General features: G+C 39.3%; 1 protein-coding gene across 1 annotated transcript; it reads left to right on the top strand.

The window, feature by feature from the left end:
- The first annotated feature begins 289 nt into the window (after nucleotides 1-289).
- On the top strand, nucleotides 290-12296 carry FAM26D (family with sequence similarity 26, member D). Its single transcript, XM_006839908.1, has 2 exons — nucleotides 290-847; nucleotides 11922-12296. The coding sequence occupies exons 1-2, from the start codon at nucleotides 290-292 to the stop codon at nucleotides 12294-12296; spliced, it is 933 nt and encodes a 310-aa protein (XP_006839971.1).
- Nucleotides 12297-16406: the final 4110 nt, after the last annotated feature.

Genomic DNA, 16406 nt, shown 5'->3' with positions numbered 1-16406 from the left:
GCTTGGCAACAAGCTATGTTCTTAGTGGGAAATACTCTGAAGAGGTTTCCCTCCTCTCATACCAGGTGAGTCTCTCCCTCAAATTCTTCACCTGTAGTCTGACATGCATTTATTAGCTCAGGATTCACAAAGTACACAAGGAAAGATGCTAGAATCCTTTAAACATGTAAGGCTGCTAGGTCACTTGACACAACCAGTTAAACCAGTCACATCCCATTAAATGGCTATAGATGGTAGAGTCTAATGATCAGAAAGGACCACACGCTGACTGGTATAGGAGCTTCCTACAATGAGTCCAACTTTCAACAATTTTGCATCTTCTCTGCAGAGAAATGGAACATTTATCAATTCCTTAATTGCTGCTTTGACAATTGGTGGGCAACAACTGTTCTCCTCTTTCACATTCAAATGTCCTTGTCAAGTTGGGAAAAACTTCTATTATGGGTCTGCTTTTCTAGTTGTTCCTGCCTTGATCCTGCTGATTGCTGGCTATGCTCTGAGAAGCCAAATGTGGACAATTACCAGTGAATATTGCTGTAACTGTGCCTCTCCACACCGCCAAAGCAGCCCACTGGAATGCAAGTTGGCTTGCCTGCAGTTCTTCAGCATCACTGGGAGAGCATTTGTTGCTCCATTAACATGGCTGGCAGTGACTTTACTGACAGGCACCTACTATGAATGTGCAGCAAGTGAGTTTACACCTGTGGATCATTACCCAATATTGGGCAATGTCAGCGCCGGCCAACGAGAAGAGATCCTAGCTGGGTTTCCATGTGGCAAAACAGTTCCTGCTGACATGACCCTAGTAAGAGATGAAGTGGCTCTTCTGCACAGATATCAATCTCAAGTAAGTTCTTAACATTTTTGTTCATTGTTTTGCTGCAAAACAATACCATATTAAATACAGTCACTAGAAACTTTTCACATTCCTGCTGCTTCATCTATCATTTAGTTGTAGAACATGAAGTAGATCATTTGTAAGTGACTTCTAATAAGAAGAGATTTAAATATAGTCAGGAGGTTGGGCTTTAGTGTAAACAGACCTGGGTTTGAGTCTTGCATTGTCACTTATTAGATTGCAAACTTGAGTAAGTTATATAACTACTCCATGCCTCATTTCTAAAAGAAATTGAAACATTGCTGCATAAAGTTGTTGTGAGGAATAAATGAGCTAATACTTCTAAAGCACTTAGTGCTGTTCCTAGAATATGTATTAGAGGCAATAGATTTTAAATATTATTATGACTACTGTATTAGTTGATTCCATGTTTCTGAAATCTTAACTATGCATTTTTGTATATTATAATCACTTCTAAAAGTACAGGAAAGTTAATTAGTATTAAAAATAATAAACTTCAGTGGTGATTTTAATTTAGTGTCCTTAGGTTGTATAGGGGTAGGGAGAGTTGAGGGGACTGCTGAAACTTACTATACTTAAGGTTTTGGTGGTTGTTGGTTTTTTTTAAGTGCAAATGTACATTTTCCTCTGTAGAGAAAAGCCATTTGCTTTCATCATTGCATTTTTCAAGTGCTTTAGGGAAAAAATAATGCATTTCCAAATATCTGTGATGCAGTAAAAACATGATATTTTTAAATGACTGATTGCAAAGGAAAAGACTTTTTGAACCCATGATATTTTGATTGTTAATATTTAGAAGTGCTAATGTTATTCAACTGAAAAAAAATACTATGAAGATACAGAATACCTAAGTAGTACACTTGGCCGAGTATAAGAAAAGCTAGAAATCTCATCAAGATATGTTTTCAACATTTTATACTCGTCCTAAAGCTTAGGACCACCACTTGTCTGTCAGTTTGTTATATTGTGATACCTTATGTGTTGCTGTGATGCTGGAAGCTATGTCATTGGTATTCTAAATACCAGCAGAATCATTCATGATTGACAGGCTTCAGTGGCACTTCCAGATTAAGACAGACTAGGAAGCAGGAGAGGCTGACTACTTCTGAAAGGTTAGCCAATGAATACTTTATGAGTACCGGCAGAACATTGTCTGATATAACTCTAGAAGGTAAATCTCTCATGTTGGAAAGCCCTCACAATATGACTGCAAAGAGCTGTCTCCTCAAAGTAAAATGGACCTTAAAGATATGGATGGAGTAAAGCTTTGGGGACTTTCATTTGCTGAGTAGGTAGAACTCAAAAGAAGAAGAAACAGCAACCAACATCCATTAATAATCAGAACATGGAATGTACAAAATATGAATGTAGGAAAATTGGAAGTCATCAAAAATGAATTAGAACACATAAAGATAGATATTTTTGGCATCAGTGAACTGAAATGGACTGATATTGGCCATTTAAAATTGGATAATCATATAGTTTACTATGGCAGGAATGATGACAGATTGCAGAGGAATGGCATTGTATACATCAACAAAAAGAGAATTTCAAGATCTATCTTAACATCCAATACCATCTGTGATAGCATAATATTTATATCCTTGCAAGGAAGACCAATTAAACAACTACTGTTCAAAATTGTGCACTAATCACTAAAGGCAATGATGAAAAAAATGAAAGAAAAGACCAAAGAAGATATAAGGAGAGACTCTAAAATTTGCTCTTGAACATAGAGAAGCCAACGTGCTTGGTTGTTGTTGTTGTTGTCAGGTGCCATCAAGTTGGACCCGACTCATAGCGACCCCATGCACAGCAGAACGAAACAATGTCCGATCCTGGGCCAACCTCACTACTGCTGTCACACTCGAGTCCATCAATGATGCCACCTGGCCAATCCATCTCGTTAGAGGTCTTCCTCTTTTTCTCTGACCCTCCACCTTACCCAGCATGACATCCTTCTCCAGAGACTGTTCCCTCCGGACAATATGTCCAAAGTATGAGAGATGAAACTTAGCCATCTTGGCCTCCAAGGAGCACTCTGGCTGCACTTCTTCCAAAACAGATCTATTGGTTCTTTTGGCAGTCCATGGCACTTTCAGTATTCCTCCAACGCCATAACTCAAAAGCATCTATTCTTCTATGATCTTCCTTATTCACTGTCCAGCTTTCACATCCATATGAGGTTATTGAAAATACCATGGCTTGGGTCAGGCGCACCTTAGTCCTCAAGCTCTCTTCAATACTTTAAAAAGTTCCTGTGCAGCAGATTTGTCCCATGCAATACGTTGTCTGATCTCTTGACTGCTGCTTCCGCAAGTGTTGATAGTTGATCCAAGAAGAATGAAGTCCTTGACAACTTCAATCTTTTCTCCATTGATAAGAATGTTGTTTATTAGAAAGCATAAAGTAAAAGAACTGAATGCAAAATTTCAAAGGGCAGCTCAGGAAGACAAAGTCAAGTATTATAATGAAATGTGCAAAGACTTAGAGTTAGAAAATCAAAAGGAAAAAATACACTCGCTCAGCATTTCTCAAGCTGAAAGTACTGAAGAAAAAATTCAAGCCTTGACTTAAAATACTAAAGGATTCCTGGGGCAAAATACTGAATGATGCAGGAATCAAGAAATGATGGAAGAAATATAGTCATTTTACAAAAAATAACAGGTCTATGCTCAACCATTTCAAGAGGTACCATGTGATCAAGGACTTCTGGTATTGAATGAAGTCTTAGCTGCATGGAAGACACTGGTGAAACAGAAGTCTCCAGGAATTGATAGAATACAAACTGAATTATTTCATCTAACTGATGCAGCACTGGAGGTGCTCACTCATTTGTGCCAAGAAATATGGAAAACAATTACCTGGCAAATTGATTGGAAGAAGTCCATATTTGAACACATTCTAAAGAATGGTGATTGAACAGAATGTGTAGTTCAAAGCCATTAATATCACATGCAAGTAAAATTTTACTGAATATAATTAGAAAATGGTTGCAGCAGTACATCAACAGGGAGCTGACAGAAACTTAAGCTGGAGTCAGAAGAGGATGTGAAATGATGGCTATCATTGCTGATGTCAGATGAATCTTGGGGAAGCAGAGAATACTAAAAAGATGTTTACTTTGCTTATGCAGATGTGTTTGATAGTGTAGATTATAACAAACTATGGATAACATTGCAGAGAATGTTAATTCCAGAACATTAACTGTGCCTTTAAAGGAACCTGTACATACACCAAAAGGCAGTTGTTCAAACAGAACAATGGAGTTTAAAATTAGGAAGGGTTTGGGTCAGTGATGTATCCTTTTGCCGTACGTATTCAATCTGTACGCTGAGCGTATAAAACTGGAGAAGAATCCATGGATTTGAATAATGGTGCTGGCAAAGAATATTGAAAATACTGACTGCCAGAATGAACAAATCTGTTCTCGAAGAATTATGACCATGTTGCTCCTTTAAACAGACAATGGTGAGACTTCCTCTCTCATACTTTGGACATTTTCCCTGGAACATGGATGTTCAACAAAAAAGAGTTAGATCCCCAATGAGATGGATTGACACAGTGGCTGCAACAATCAACTCAAACATGACAATGGTGAAGATGACTCAGGACTGGCCAGTGTTTTGTTCTGTTGTACAAAGCATCGTTATGAGTTGGAACTGACTTGATGGTACCTAACAACATAGCAACAACTACAAAGCTCAGGCAGAAAGAGGTATGTGAAGGTCTGTAAAAACAAATTTTAATGGGACAATTAAAACTTTAAGAAATGTTCTTGATTAATAAAGAGTAAAATATTGTTCATAAAGGTAATATTTTCTTGAAGTAAAAAACCACAAACAAAAACATCTTATTAATTATCTACACAGGCTTATTATGTGAGAAGCCAGTCTTATAGCTTTGAGTGTTAGTTATCAGGCAAGGGAATGACAAGAAAGTCAACATCTGTTGAGATTTTATCAAATATTGTCTGTGTATTTAATATCTTAACTCTAATCTTCATAACCTTGAGAGACAGTCATTGCCCTCGCTTTACAGATGAGTAAACTGAGAATTTGCATAACTTGCCTGAATTCCTCAAACTAATAAGTGGCTGATGGATAAATTCAAAGATTATGCTGTTCCCATTTCACTGGGCTGCCTTCTATATTACCTCCAAATTCAATCTCATTTGAATAATATGTACTGTTTTCAATTGGATTTTCCTGGTTTGACCACAAAATCACATTGAGTTCAAAGCCCATCTCTGCCCACACCCACCTCTAAAATATCTTCTTGCTATTAGTTTCATTCTATTTCTGTCTATCTTTCACACCAGTTTCAAAATTATCTTTCTAAATGCAAATTGGATCCCCTTATATAAAGTCCTTCAGTATTCTCTACCAGCCTAAGCACAAATTCAACTTCCTTCAGTAACTGGAAAATCACATTTTCCATATGATTCCTTGTGACCGTATGAATCTGAGTTTCTTGAGATTCTATCAATGCTTCATGTTCTTATTTTTCTATCTTCTTTTCTTATTATAACATTTCCCAATTATAAAAATGGTGTGGTGAGGATGTCTGATCTCCTCTAGCTTCAGTCAAGGTGAATCAACTCTCTCCAACCTTTTTACCACTTCTGGTGTTAACATCCCTCCCGTGGCACTCTCGACCTCTCTGCTGGGTTTGATGATTTATTGCAATTGCCACACAGAACTCACAGACAATATTAACAATGGACTTTACTAGGGAAATAACAGGTTATAGTTCAGCATCAGGAAAAATTCTGAACACAGTTCTTTAATTAGGACTGCCTCTTTTCAGCTATGCCTGCAGGCAGGTCTCTGCCTGGTCCTCCGTCTCTAGGGCAGGCCTAACCTCTGTCATGCTTGGGAAAATGTTACAAAGGTCTTTAGCTCCACTAGTAAGTGCCCAGAGGCACTCTGCCAGCAAGTCTCCTGCCCAAAGACACTCAGTTCCCTCACTCCACGGGCAGGAAAGCCACTGTGCTAGCTCCTGCTGGTCTCCAGTTCTGCTGCCTCTGCGACAACCATTTCTCTACTGCTGCTTCTTGCCTTCTCTGGTGTTACAGTTGTCTCATGAGTTCATGAGGTTCCCAGTGTGGAGACCCTGCTTTTGTATCTTCTGCTTGGTGGTAATGGTTCCCCTGTATTCTGTCGTTGGCTTTCTTTTAAGTCTAGTGAGATGGCAAAACTGTCCAATCCCCTTGTTAGAGTTCCATGCACCTTATTTGCTTGATTAGCAAACTTTCAAATCTCCCTGGTGTACCACAAGCACCTTATTTGTATAATCCTATCCAATTACTAAAGGAGCTTTGGTAACATAGCGGTTACGAAACAGGCTGCAAACTGCAAGGTCAGCAGTTTGAAACCACCAGCTGTTCCATGGGACAACCATGAGGCGTTCTGCTCCCATAAAGATTTACAACCTCAGAAACCCTGTACAGGGTCACTATGAGTCAGAACTGACTCCATGGCACATAACAACAACAACAATCCAATTACTGGCAAAGTGGCAGCATCAATGGGCTCAATCAAGCATGGCAACAATAGTGAGGTTGGCCCAGGGCAGTGTTTTGCTCTGCTGTATATGAGGTCGCTATGAGTCAGTACCGACTCGATAGCACCTAACAACAACAACAACAAACCCAATTACTTGGTGGGCATTACAAGACCATAACTAGAATGACTATGTAAAAGTAATCTATTGCACTGCGTAAACTTCTTGCTTCTGATTAACTTCTCTTTAATAATTTAAATCTCAACTTCAGCATAAGTATTCCATAATACTCTTCTCCTTTAAATGAGTCCATTTCTATCCCATTGTGTTTTCTCAGTGTTTACCTAGAGCAAAAACTATTATACTATACTGTATTTCTTGGTTTGCTGGTTTACCTCCCGCCGTAGGCTTAGGTGACAATGAACTTATCTTAAATTGTTTACATCTGAGCTACCAAAACCAAGCCCATGATGGGAGCTCCACTTGGAGCTCAGAAAGTGATAGCTGGTAAGTTAATTAGCATTCCAGATAACCTTTCCTCCACCTCACTGGCCTCTATTACATTATAACCCATGGCCATCAAGTCAATTCTAATTCACAGATGCCTTATAGAACAGCGCAGAACTGCTCCTTAGGGTTTCCGAGGTTGTACATCTTTATGGGAGCACACAGCCTCATCTTTAGTCTATGGAGCAGCTGCTGGGTTTGAACTGCTGATCTTGAAATTAGCAGTCCAACACTTAACTGACTGCACCACCAGGGATCCTATTAAATTAAATCATAATGAAATATCATTTTATAGGTTTCAGCCTTCACAGAGGGCAACTACCCCATGTGCACACATTGCTAATTCCAGGCCTGTTGGTGGATCATGAGCTACAGAAATACCTTCATTTCAATATCTCTCACTTTACATCACAACTGCCAAATATTTTTCAAAGAAAAGAAATAAAAGAATTCTAATAGTAGAATTTAGAGACTCCAGTCTTTAAAAGTAAACACTAAATAAAGATGAACTCACGGTGACCCCTTGTGTGTCAGAGTAGAACTGTGCTCAGTAAGTTTTCAATAGTTGATTTTTCAGAGGTAGATTGCCAGGTCTTTTTTCTGAGGAACCCATGGGTAGACTTGAACCTCTAGCCTATGGTTAGCAGTCACACATGTTAATCATTGACACTACCAAAGGAGCTTTGGTAGCAAAGTGGTTATGGATTGGACTGTGAACCTCAAGGTCAGCAGTTCAAAACTACCAGCTGTTCCGTGGGAGAAAGATGAGGATTTCTGCTCCTGTAAAGATTTACAGCCTCGGAAACCCTGTACAGGGTCACTATGAGTTGCAACTGACTCTACAGTACATAACCACACAACCACAGGGACAGAAAAATCTAGCACGTCTTCCCCTCAAAGTTTTTCCCAACACAAATGATAAAAATGACTGTATTTGAAGGGGGAGGAAAACAATTAGATATTGCAAGACACAATGACTAGTATGTTTAGGGTCATATAAGACTACTTAATGATTTTCTTCTCTGGTGGCAAAATATAGGCGTGAAAGAGCATTCAGGTGGAATATCAATAAATACTTGTTGGAACATCATTGAAGACACAAAAGAAAACTACCATATCATTTTCATCACCATCATTATCAAATATTTATTAAACACCCACAGAATGCATAGCCTTACCTGATGGCTGAGAGGTATGGTTTAACTAAAAGCAGAGAATGTAATGTATGTACCTTATATTAAGGAGAATTGATGGGCTATACCATTTGTCACTTCAAGGACAGTACTTAGAATCCATTCCAAGTTAACTGGCCATGTTCCTGTGTATTCCAAAAACCCAACTGAAATGCTGGGCCTATATTCTGTTTTGAAGTCCCAGGGTGGCACAAATAATTACCATGCTTGGCTTCAAACCAAAGGGTTGTTATCTGAAGTCTATTTGAATGTGCCTTGGGAGAAAGACTTGGTGGTCTACTTTCAAAATCGCAGCTACTGAAAACCTTATGGAGCACAGTTTTACTCCAACATACAGGATGTCACTATGAGTTAGAGTCAACTTAACAGCAATTGGTTGGTTGGTTTTTCATGTACATATGAAAAAATTGTCATCCTTCAGATTGTTGTTCTGTTTGAGACCCACTCTATAAATCCATGAGGAGCAGAGATGTCAGCTTGAGGACTAAGGTGCGCCTGACCCAAACCATGGTGTTTTCAATAGCCTCATATGGATGTGAAAGCTGGACAGTGAATAAGGAGGATCGTAGAAGAATTGATGCCTTTGAGTTGTGGTGTTGGAGGAGAATACTGAAAGTGCCATGGACTGCCAAAAGAACCAATGGATCTGTTTTGGAAGAAGTGCAGCCAGAGTGCTCCTTGGAGGCCAAGATGGCTAAGCTTCGTCTCTCATACTTTGGACATATTGTCCGGAGGAAACAGTCGCTGGAGAAGGATGTTATGCTGGGTAAGGTGGAGGGTCAGAGAAAAAGAGGAAGACCCCCAACGAGATAGATCAGTCAGGTGGCATCATTGATGGACTCGAGTGTGGCAGCGGTAGTGAGGTTGGCCCAGGATCCAACATTGTTTCATTCTGCTGTGCATGGGGTCGCTATGAGTCGGTTCCGACTCGATGAAGTCTCGCCATCATCACTTTTAAGGAGCATTCTGGCTGTACTTCTTCCAAGACAGAATTTGCTCTTCTGGCAGCCCATTGTACTTTCAATATTCTTTAACAACACCATAATTAAAATGCATCAACTCTTCTATAGTTAACTTTCTCATGCATATGAGACAATTGAAAGCATCATATTTTGGGTCAGGTGCACCTTAGTCTTCAAAGTGATATATTTGCTCTTTAACACTTAAAGAGTTCTTCTACAACATATTTGCCTAATGTAGTATGCATTTTGATTTCTTGACTGCTGCTTCCATGAGTGTTGATTGTGGGTCCAAACAAAATGAAGTCTTTGACAACTTCAATCTTCTCTCCATTTATCATAATGCTATTTATTGGTCTGGCTGTGAGTGTTTTCATTTTCTTTACATTAAAGTGCAATCCATACCAAAGGCTATAATCTGTGATCTTCATTAGTATATTAAGTCCTCTTTGCTTCCAGAAAGCAAGGTTGTGTCATCTGCATATCTTAAGTTATTAAGGAATCTTCCTCCAATTCTGATGCCACATTCTTCTTCATATAATCCAGTTTCTCAGATTATTTGTTCAGCATAAAGACTGAATAAATATGGTGAAAAGGATACCACCTTGGCACACACCTTTCCTGATTTAAAACCATTCAGTATCCCGTGGTCTATGTACATGTTCCTGATGAGCACAATTAAGTGTTCTGGAATATGCATTCTTTGCAATGTTATCCATAGTTTTTTATAAGTGACTCAGCTGAAGACCATTACATAGTCAATAAAGTATAAGCAAACTTCTTTCTGGTAGTCTCTTCTTTCAACCAAGATCCACCTGACATCAGTGATGATATCCCCAGTTCCATGTCCTCTTCTGAATCCAGCTTGAATTTCTGGCAGCTCTTTGTCAAAGCACTGATGTATTCATTTTGAATTATGTTAAGCAAAAATGTACTTGCATGTGATATTAATGGTATTATTCAATAATTTCTGCATTCTGTTAGGTCACCTTTCTTTGTAATGGGTGCAAATGTGGATCTCTTCCAATCACTTGGCCAGGTAGCTGTCTCTGAAATTTCTTGGCATAGATGAGTGAACATTTCTAGTGCAGGATCAGTTTGTTGAAATACTTCAATAGTGTTTGGTACCAATGCCCTCAGTGCAACAGCTTGGACTTCTTCCTTCAGCATAGGCACCATCAGTTCTTAATCATATGTTACTTCTTGAAATGGTTGAACACCAACCAATTCTTTTTGACACTGTGACTTTGTGTACTCCTTCTATCTTCTTTTGATATTTTCTTCATCATTCAATATTTTGCCCATAGAATCCTTCAATATTGCAACTAGAGGCTTTAAATTTTTCTTCAGTTCTTTCAGCTTGGAAAATGCTAAATGTGTTCTTTCCTTTTAGTTTTCTAACTCCAGTCTTCGCACATTTCATTGTAATGCTTGACTTTGTCTTCTTGATGCCCTTTGAAATTTTCTGTCAGCTTTTTTACCTTCTCATTCTTTCCCATTGGTCTAGCTTCTCTGTGCTCAAGAGCAAGCTTAGAGTCTATTCTGACATCCATTTTTGCCTTTTCTTTCTTTCCTATCTTTTAAATGACCTTTTGCTTTCTTCATGTATGATGTTCTTGATGTCATACTATAGCTCTTCTGGGTTTGGGTAATTACTGTTCAGTGTATCACATATGTTCTTGAGATGGCCTCAAAATGTAGGTGGAATATATTCAAGATCATATTTGGGCTCTTGTGGAATTTTTAAAAATTTTCTTCAGCTTCAGCCTGAGCTGGCATATGATGATGGTTGGCTCCACAGTTGGTACCTGGCCTTATTTTGACTGATAATATTGAGTTTCTCCATCATCTCTTTCCATAGATATAGTCAATTTGATTCTTATAGATTTCATCTGGTGAAATCCACATGTATATTCTCCTTTTATGTAATTGAAAAAAAGGTATTTAAAATGAATAAATCATTGGTCTTACAAAATTCTATCATAGGACCATGGTAATGAAATTATATACAATAGGATGAATGTAAAACTAATGTTCTCCCATGTAAACTATCACATAAATCACAATAAAACATTTTTTTAAAAAATTCTATCATAGGGTCTCCAGCATCATTTCTATCATCAAGACCATTGAGTCTGTCTTAGTTTGGAAGTTCTACTGAAATCTGTCCACCATGGGTGACTCTGCTGATATTTAAAATACTGATGGAATAGCTTCCAGCATCAAAGCAACACACAAGCCACCAGAGTATGGCAAATTGACAGACTAGTGATGGAGATACATATATCTATAGCTATCTCTATCTCTATATCATATTTTTCATATATGTATAGTATATGTATACACAGTAGGGTTTGAATTGCAAGGTTGGTGGTTCAGGCTCACCAGTCACTCCTTGGAAACCCCCTAGAGGGTCACTATGGGTCAGAACTGACTCAACGGCACTTAACAACAACAACATATATGAGGCAGTCTTCAAAAATTTATTGAAAATTCCATTATCTTTCAATTCCATTTTTCCACGAACTTTTTGAAGTCCCCCTGTATATATTTTCTGACCTATATCTACATGAAGTCATCAACAATGTCCCCTTGTTCATATATTGTTGTTGTTGGGTGCCAACAAGTGGATTCCAACTCATACCAACCCCATGCAACAGACTAGAGCTACTCCAGAGTTTTCTTAACTGTAATCTTTAGGGAAGCAGATCCCAAGAAAGCTCTTAGGAAGTAATTGGGAGGGTTCAAGCCACCAACTTTTCCGTTAGCAGCAGAATCCGTATTCATTGCACCAACATTTCAATTCTCAACTACATAAGAATCCCTTCTACCATGACTGTTTCTTGATTATTGTATGTTTTTAATTATTCTGTTTTTCTTTTTAATGATTCTGTGAAGATGCTGGGCTGGATTTTGATCATCTTAGCCATCGTCACTGTCCTAGTCTCCAGCAGTTTGGCGAGGTGCTGCTCTCCCCTCACCTCTCTGCAGCACCACTACTGGACCACTCACATGCATAATGAGAGAAAGCTCTTTGAAGAGGCGGCAGAGCAGCACTCGAGACTCATCATCATGCAGCACATGAAGAAACTATTTGGCTTTCTTCCCGGGAGTGAAAACGTTGATCACATACGTATTCCTTCTTGTCAGGACTGGAAAGATATTTCAATACCCAATCTTGTATGCATGGGTGATGGCTTGCAGTGCCACTGTAACTTCCTTGGAGACAGGATAGATGAGAATGATGAGGAAGGTATTGAATTAAAACCTTGATTGCAGCACCTTTCATAGTTCAGTGATGTCACAGATACTTTATCTTTATGGTGATGGAGTTTCAGTGTAATATCCTCATCCTTTTCTCTTCTTCTGATATTTGTTTACAGAAGTCCACCCAAATTCTATTTCCAAAATCAGTTTATCTGATAATTATGCCCATACTTCTCCCTTTTTGAAATTTCTTTGATAGTCTGGTGATATCTGAAGTGTCCATACTGCTCTAATTAAAACAACCATATCAAAATTTGAATCTTGATTCTGCTACTTAGTAGCTGTGTTAAATTAATATTTCTGTGTGTAATTTTGTCATCTGCATCATGATAGTAGCCACCTAATAGAGCTGTTGTGAGGATTAAATAGGATAATATATGAAGTGTACTCAGCAGACAATGAAAAGATCAGTAGTTGCCTAGGGTACAGGGGCAGGGGTAGAGATGAGTAGGTGAAGCAAAGGGCCTTTTTAGGTCAGTGAAACTACTCTACATGATACTATAATGATGTACACAGGATATTATACATTTGTAAAAACCCACAGGACTGTACAATGCAAACTGTGAACACTTGGGTGAACTGTGGTCTTTAATTAATCACAATATATTGATACTGGCTCCTCAATGGTGACAAATGTACCACAAAAATGCACAATGTCCATAGGTAAAAATGGTATGCAAAGGGGAGTCAGCAGATATGGGGACACTCTACTTTCTACACAATTTACTGTAAATCTAAAAAATAAAGCCAAACCCAGTTGCCAATGAGTTGATTCTGACTCATGCCAACACCAAAAAAAAAAAAGTGTGCCAGTACAGTGCTCCTCATAAAATAAGTGATCATAAATATTAATTTATCCTCTCCTCTTTGCATTACAATGTGTCCTATTCTGGTTTTTACTGTCTCTGTTTTCTTACTTCCCCTATTTCTACCTCAAATTGAAAAACTGGAGGATTCTAGTAGCAAAATATTGAGCAATACTTTGTGATACAGGGATCAAGGCATAGTCGAAGAGGGCAAATAATAATACTAAGATGTTTGACTGTCTTATGAATATTGGTTTCCTTTGCCTACTGTTGTAAAGTAGACACTTGAGTGGGATAGAAAGGAAGGTCAAGAAACATGATTACAGAAAGCTTGTAAGCCCGTCTTCAGCCTATAACTGACTGGAATACCTAAAAGGGGTTCTAGAACTTGCCCAGTGAGATAGGCCTCTTGTGGAGCCTTTGCAGTATATAGTACCTCAAGTAGAATCCTGAGTCCCATCTAGAGCCTTCTGAGGTGGGACAGTCCCACTAGAAAGGACAAGCAGACCAGCCTGGAATAGCTAGAGCAACAGAAGATCCATCTTCAAAGAAAGATTAGCAGGAAAAACTCAAAACAAAAATGTCAGTATGATTGGCTACTATAAGAACAAGCAAGCTGTTCGCCAGGAAGCCATCAAGACAAGCAATCATATCTCTTCAGAACAAACCCCCTCCAAGACTGAAACTCAGAGGGAACACATGAGCAGGCATATAAGCTTGCTGGTGACTACGTTGGTCCACTGGTGAGTGGAGGAAGGGGAAAGGCAGCAATGAAGAAATGGGCTGAGTTCAACCACTTTCCATAGACTCCCACTGACCTGAAGATGAAAGAGAGAAGAGGAAGGGCTGGTTGGTCCAAAGTGTGGTGAGACCTGGGGACACCTGAGCCCATGGACAAGGACATAGCCACGAAGGGCTAGAGCTGAGAGTGAAGCATCCAGCTGATATGAAGTGAGGGGAGATACACAAGAACACCCAGACTTGCAGATAGTTAGTACCCATTTGACCTAACCTCAATGGCTTGATAATCAGAACTTGACTAGAGGACTATATATATATGTATATAGTTGTTTTTTTTGATAAAGGAAATGAGGGTAAATTGCTACAATTTGATGAACTTGACCTATATTCATGGAGGTAGTAGCTCAAAATAGCAACAGAGAGGAAAGGAATTTTCAAATCGAGTATCAATGCTATCCCCTCTGCCCCTCTGTATACAGGGTAGATAGGTACAGACAATTTAGACATTGGCTACCTAAAATGGGGGAGGGGGCAATAAAGGCACAAAGTGACTGGCTTACAAGTTTTCAAGAGGGAGTTTAGTTTAAGAGTGTGCAGGGAAAGATAAGAGTCCCCACTGAGTAGTTTTCATCTTGTCTAGATGGGTCTGGTGAAAAGAGATGGGAATACGATTCTTATGATTCAATAGTGAATAGTTGTTATGATTAATTGAGACTGAGGGACAGAGCTAGTGGCCAGGAGGCAGGCTTGCAGAATGTGCCCTTTGGTGGTTTAAATTATTATATATGCCTGAGTATTTAAAAGAAAGGAAAAAAAAAAAGAACTAAAATGAATAGAGAGAAATACTGTTAACTGATGGAGGGGATTATTAACATGGAGGGGATTATAATCATTATAATGAAACAAACTGTATGATTTGTTGAATGTAAAACTGATTATCTGCCCTGTAAACTTTCGCTCAAATCACAATAAAATCTTAAAAAAAAAAAAAAAAAAAGAACAATGCAGTTCTGCGTGGTCATTGCAATGAATTATCAGAAGGGATCTGTTCCTGGAAAATGCCACCTGCCCGGTAAAATAGAGAGTCAGTGAAAAAGAGAAAGATTCCAATAAGATGGACTGACACAGTGGCTGCAACATTGGGCTCAAACATCAACAGATGTGAGGATGGTATAGGACCAGGCAGTGTTTGTTTTTTTCTTTCTTTCTTTCCTTTTTTTTTGTGTGTTTTTATTGTGAATTATGTGTTAGTTTACATGGGTGAACATTATCTTTACATTCATCCTATCATATTTTGTTCATTGCAATGATCACAATCCCCTGCATGTACCATCAAACAACCAAAGGATATACCCCACACGCCTGCCCCCCGGCTGCCACTACACAGCCCCCCTCCATCCCTGAGTCCAGAGTCTCCAGCCGCTCCATCTGTCCATGTCATCGTCTCTGCCTCCAACCTTAGTGTCACTGCCTCTCAGGTCTCTGGAGATGGTCTCCAACTTCGCTTTTCTCCCTTGATGGGATTTCCTCTCCTGCAAAATCAGCCACTCCCCTCCTTTTGTTACCAAACATTTACATTTACCTTTCCAACACTCACTGTCAGACCTGATAGCAATCATTCCCTATTGAATCACAGGAGTCCTTTTCCCCTCACCTTTTATTAACCCCATCTAGACAGGTTGGAAACAATGCAGTGGAGATTCTACATTTCCCTGTATCCTCTGGAGCTAGGTTCCCTATTGAAAGTTTATAAGCCAGTCACTTCCTGCCTTTGTTGTTCCCCCACTTTGGGTAGCCAATGTCTAAATTCCCCATCTCTGTTGACCCTGTGTACCAAGGGGGTGGGATTGATCCTCACTGTAAAGACTTGTCTGCTCTTTTATCATACTGCATCCACAAGTGTAGGTCAAGTTTATGCACTTGTAGTGGGTTACTCCATTTTTTTTTTCTTCCTCTAGTCGTATTCTCATCATCCAGCCATTGATGCCAACTCAAATGGGTACTATCTGCAAGTGTGTTCTTGTGCATCTCCCCTCACTTCATATCAGCTGGATGCTTCACACTCCAGCTCTAGTCCTCTGGGGCCATGTCCCTGCCTCTGAGCCCAGGAGTCACAGGTCTCAATCCAGGTTAACAGGAGTCTATTGAATGTGGTCATACTTAGTTCACAACTTCATTGCTGTTTATCCCCCACTTCCCCTTATCCATGACCAATGTGGTCAGCAGCAGGACCATATGCCTGCTAGTGTATTCCATTTGAGTTTCAGTCTTGAAATGGGAGTTGCCTTGAGGGGACCTGACCAGTTGCCTTGATGGCTTGCCGGGGAACAATTTGCTTGTTCTTGTAGTAGTCAATTGGACTACTGTTACTGTTTTTTATTTTTCCTGCTGGTCTTTCTTTCAAGAACTATCTTCTGTTCTTCTAGCTACTCCAGACTGGTCTGTTTGTCCTTTCAAGTGGAAACGTCCCACCTTAGAAGATTTTCGATAGGGATCAGGATTCCACCTATGGTCTTGTGCAATGCAAAGGTTCACTGGGCTAGTCCTAGCCCCATTTTAGGTATTCCAA

This window comes from Chrysochloris asiatica, unplaced genomic scaffold, assembly GCF_000296735.1.
Source record: "Chrysochloris asiatica unplaced genomic scaffold, ChrAsi1.0 scaffold00027, whole genome shotgun sequence".
Lineage (NCBI taxonomy): Eukaryota > Metazoa > Chordata > Mammalia > Afrosoricida > Chrysochloridae > Chrysochloris > Chrysochloris asiatica.
Note: the sequence above shows the minus strand (reverse complement) of the source record. Positions and strands in the feature narration are given on the sequence as shown.

What these genes read in the sequence shown, in the direction of transcription:
- FAM26D (XM_006839908.1), top strand. Translation starts at nt 290, where the DNA reads ATGAGTCCAACTTTCAACAATTTTGCATCTTCTCTGCAGAGAAATGGA. An exon ending in TGCACAGATATCAATCTCAA is followed by an intron (nt 848 to 11,921) that starts GTAAGTTCTTAA and finishes GATTCTGTGAAG; the next exon opens with ATGCTGGGCTGGATTTTGAT.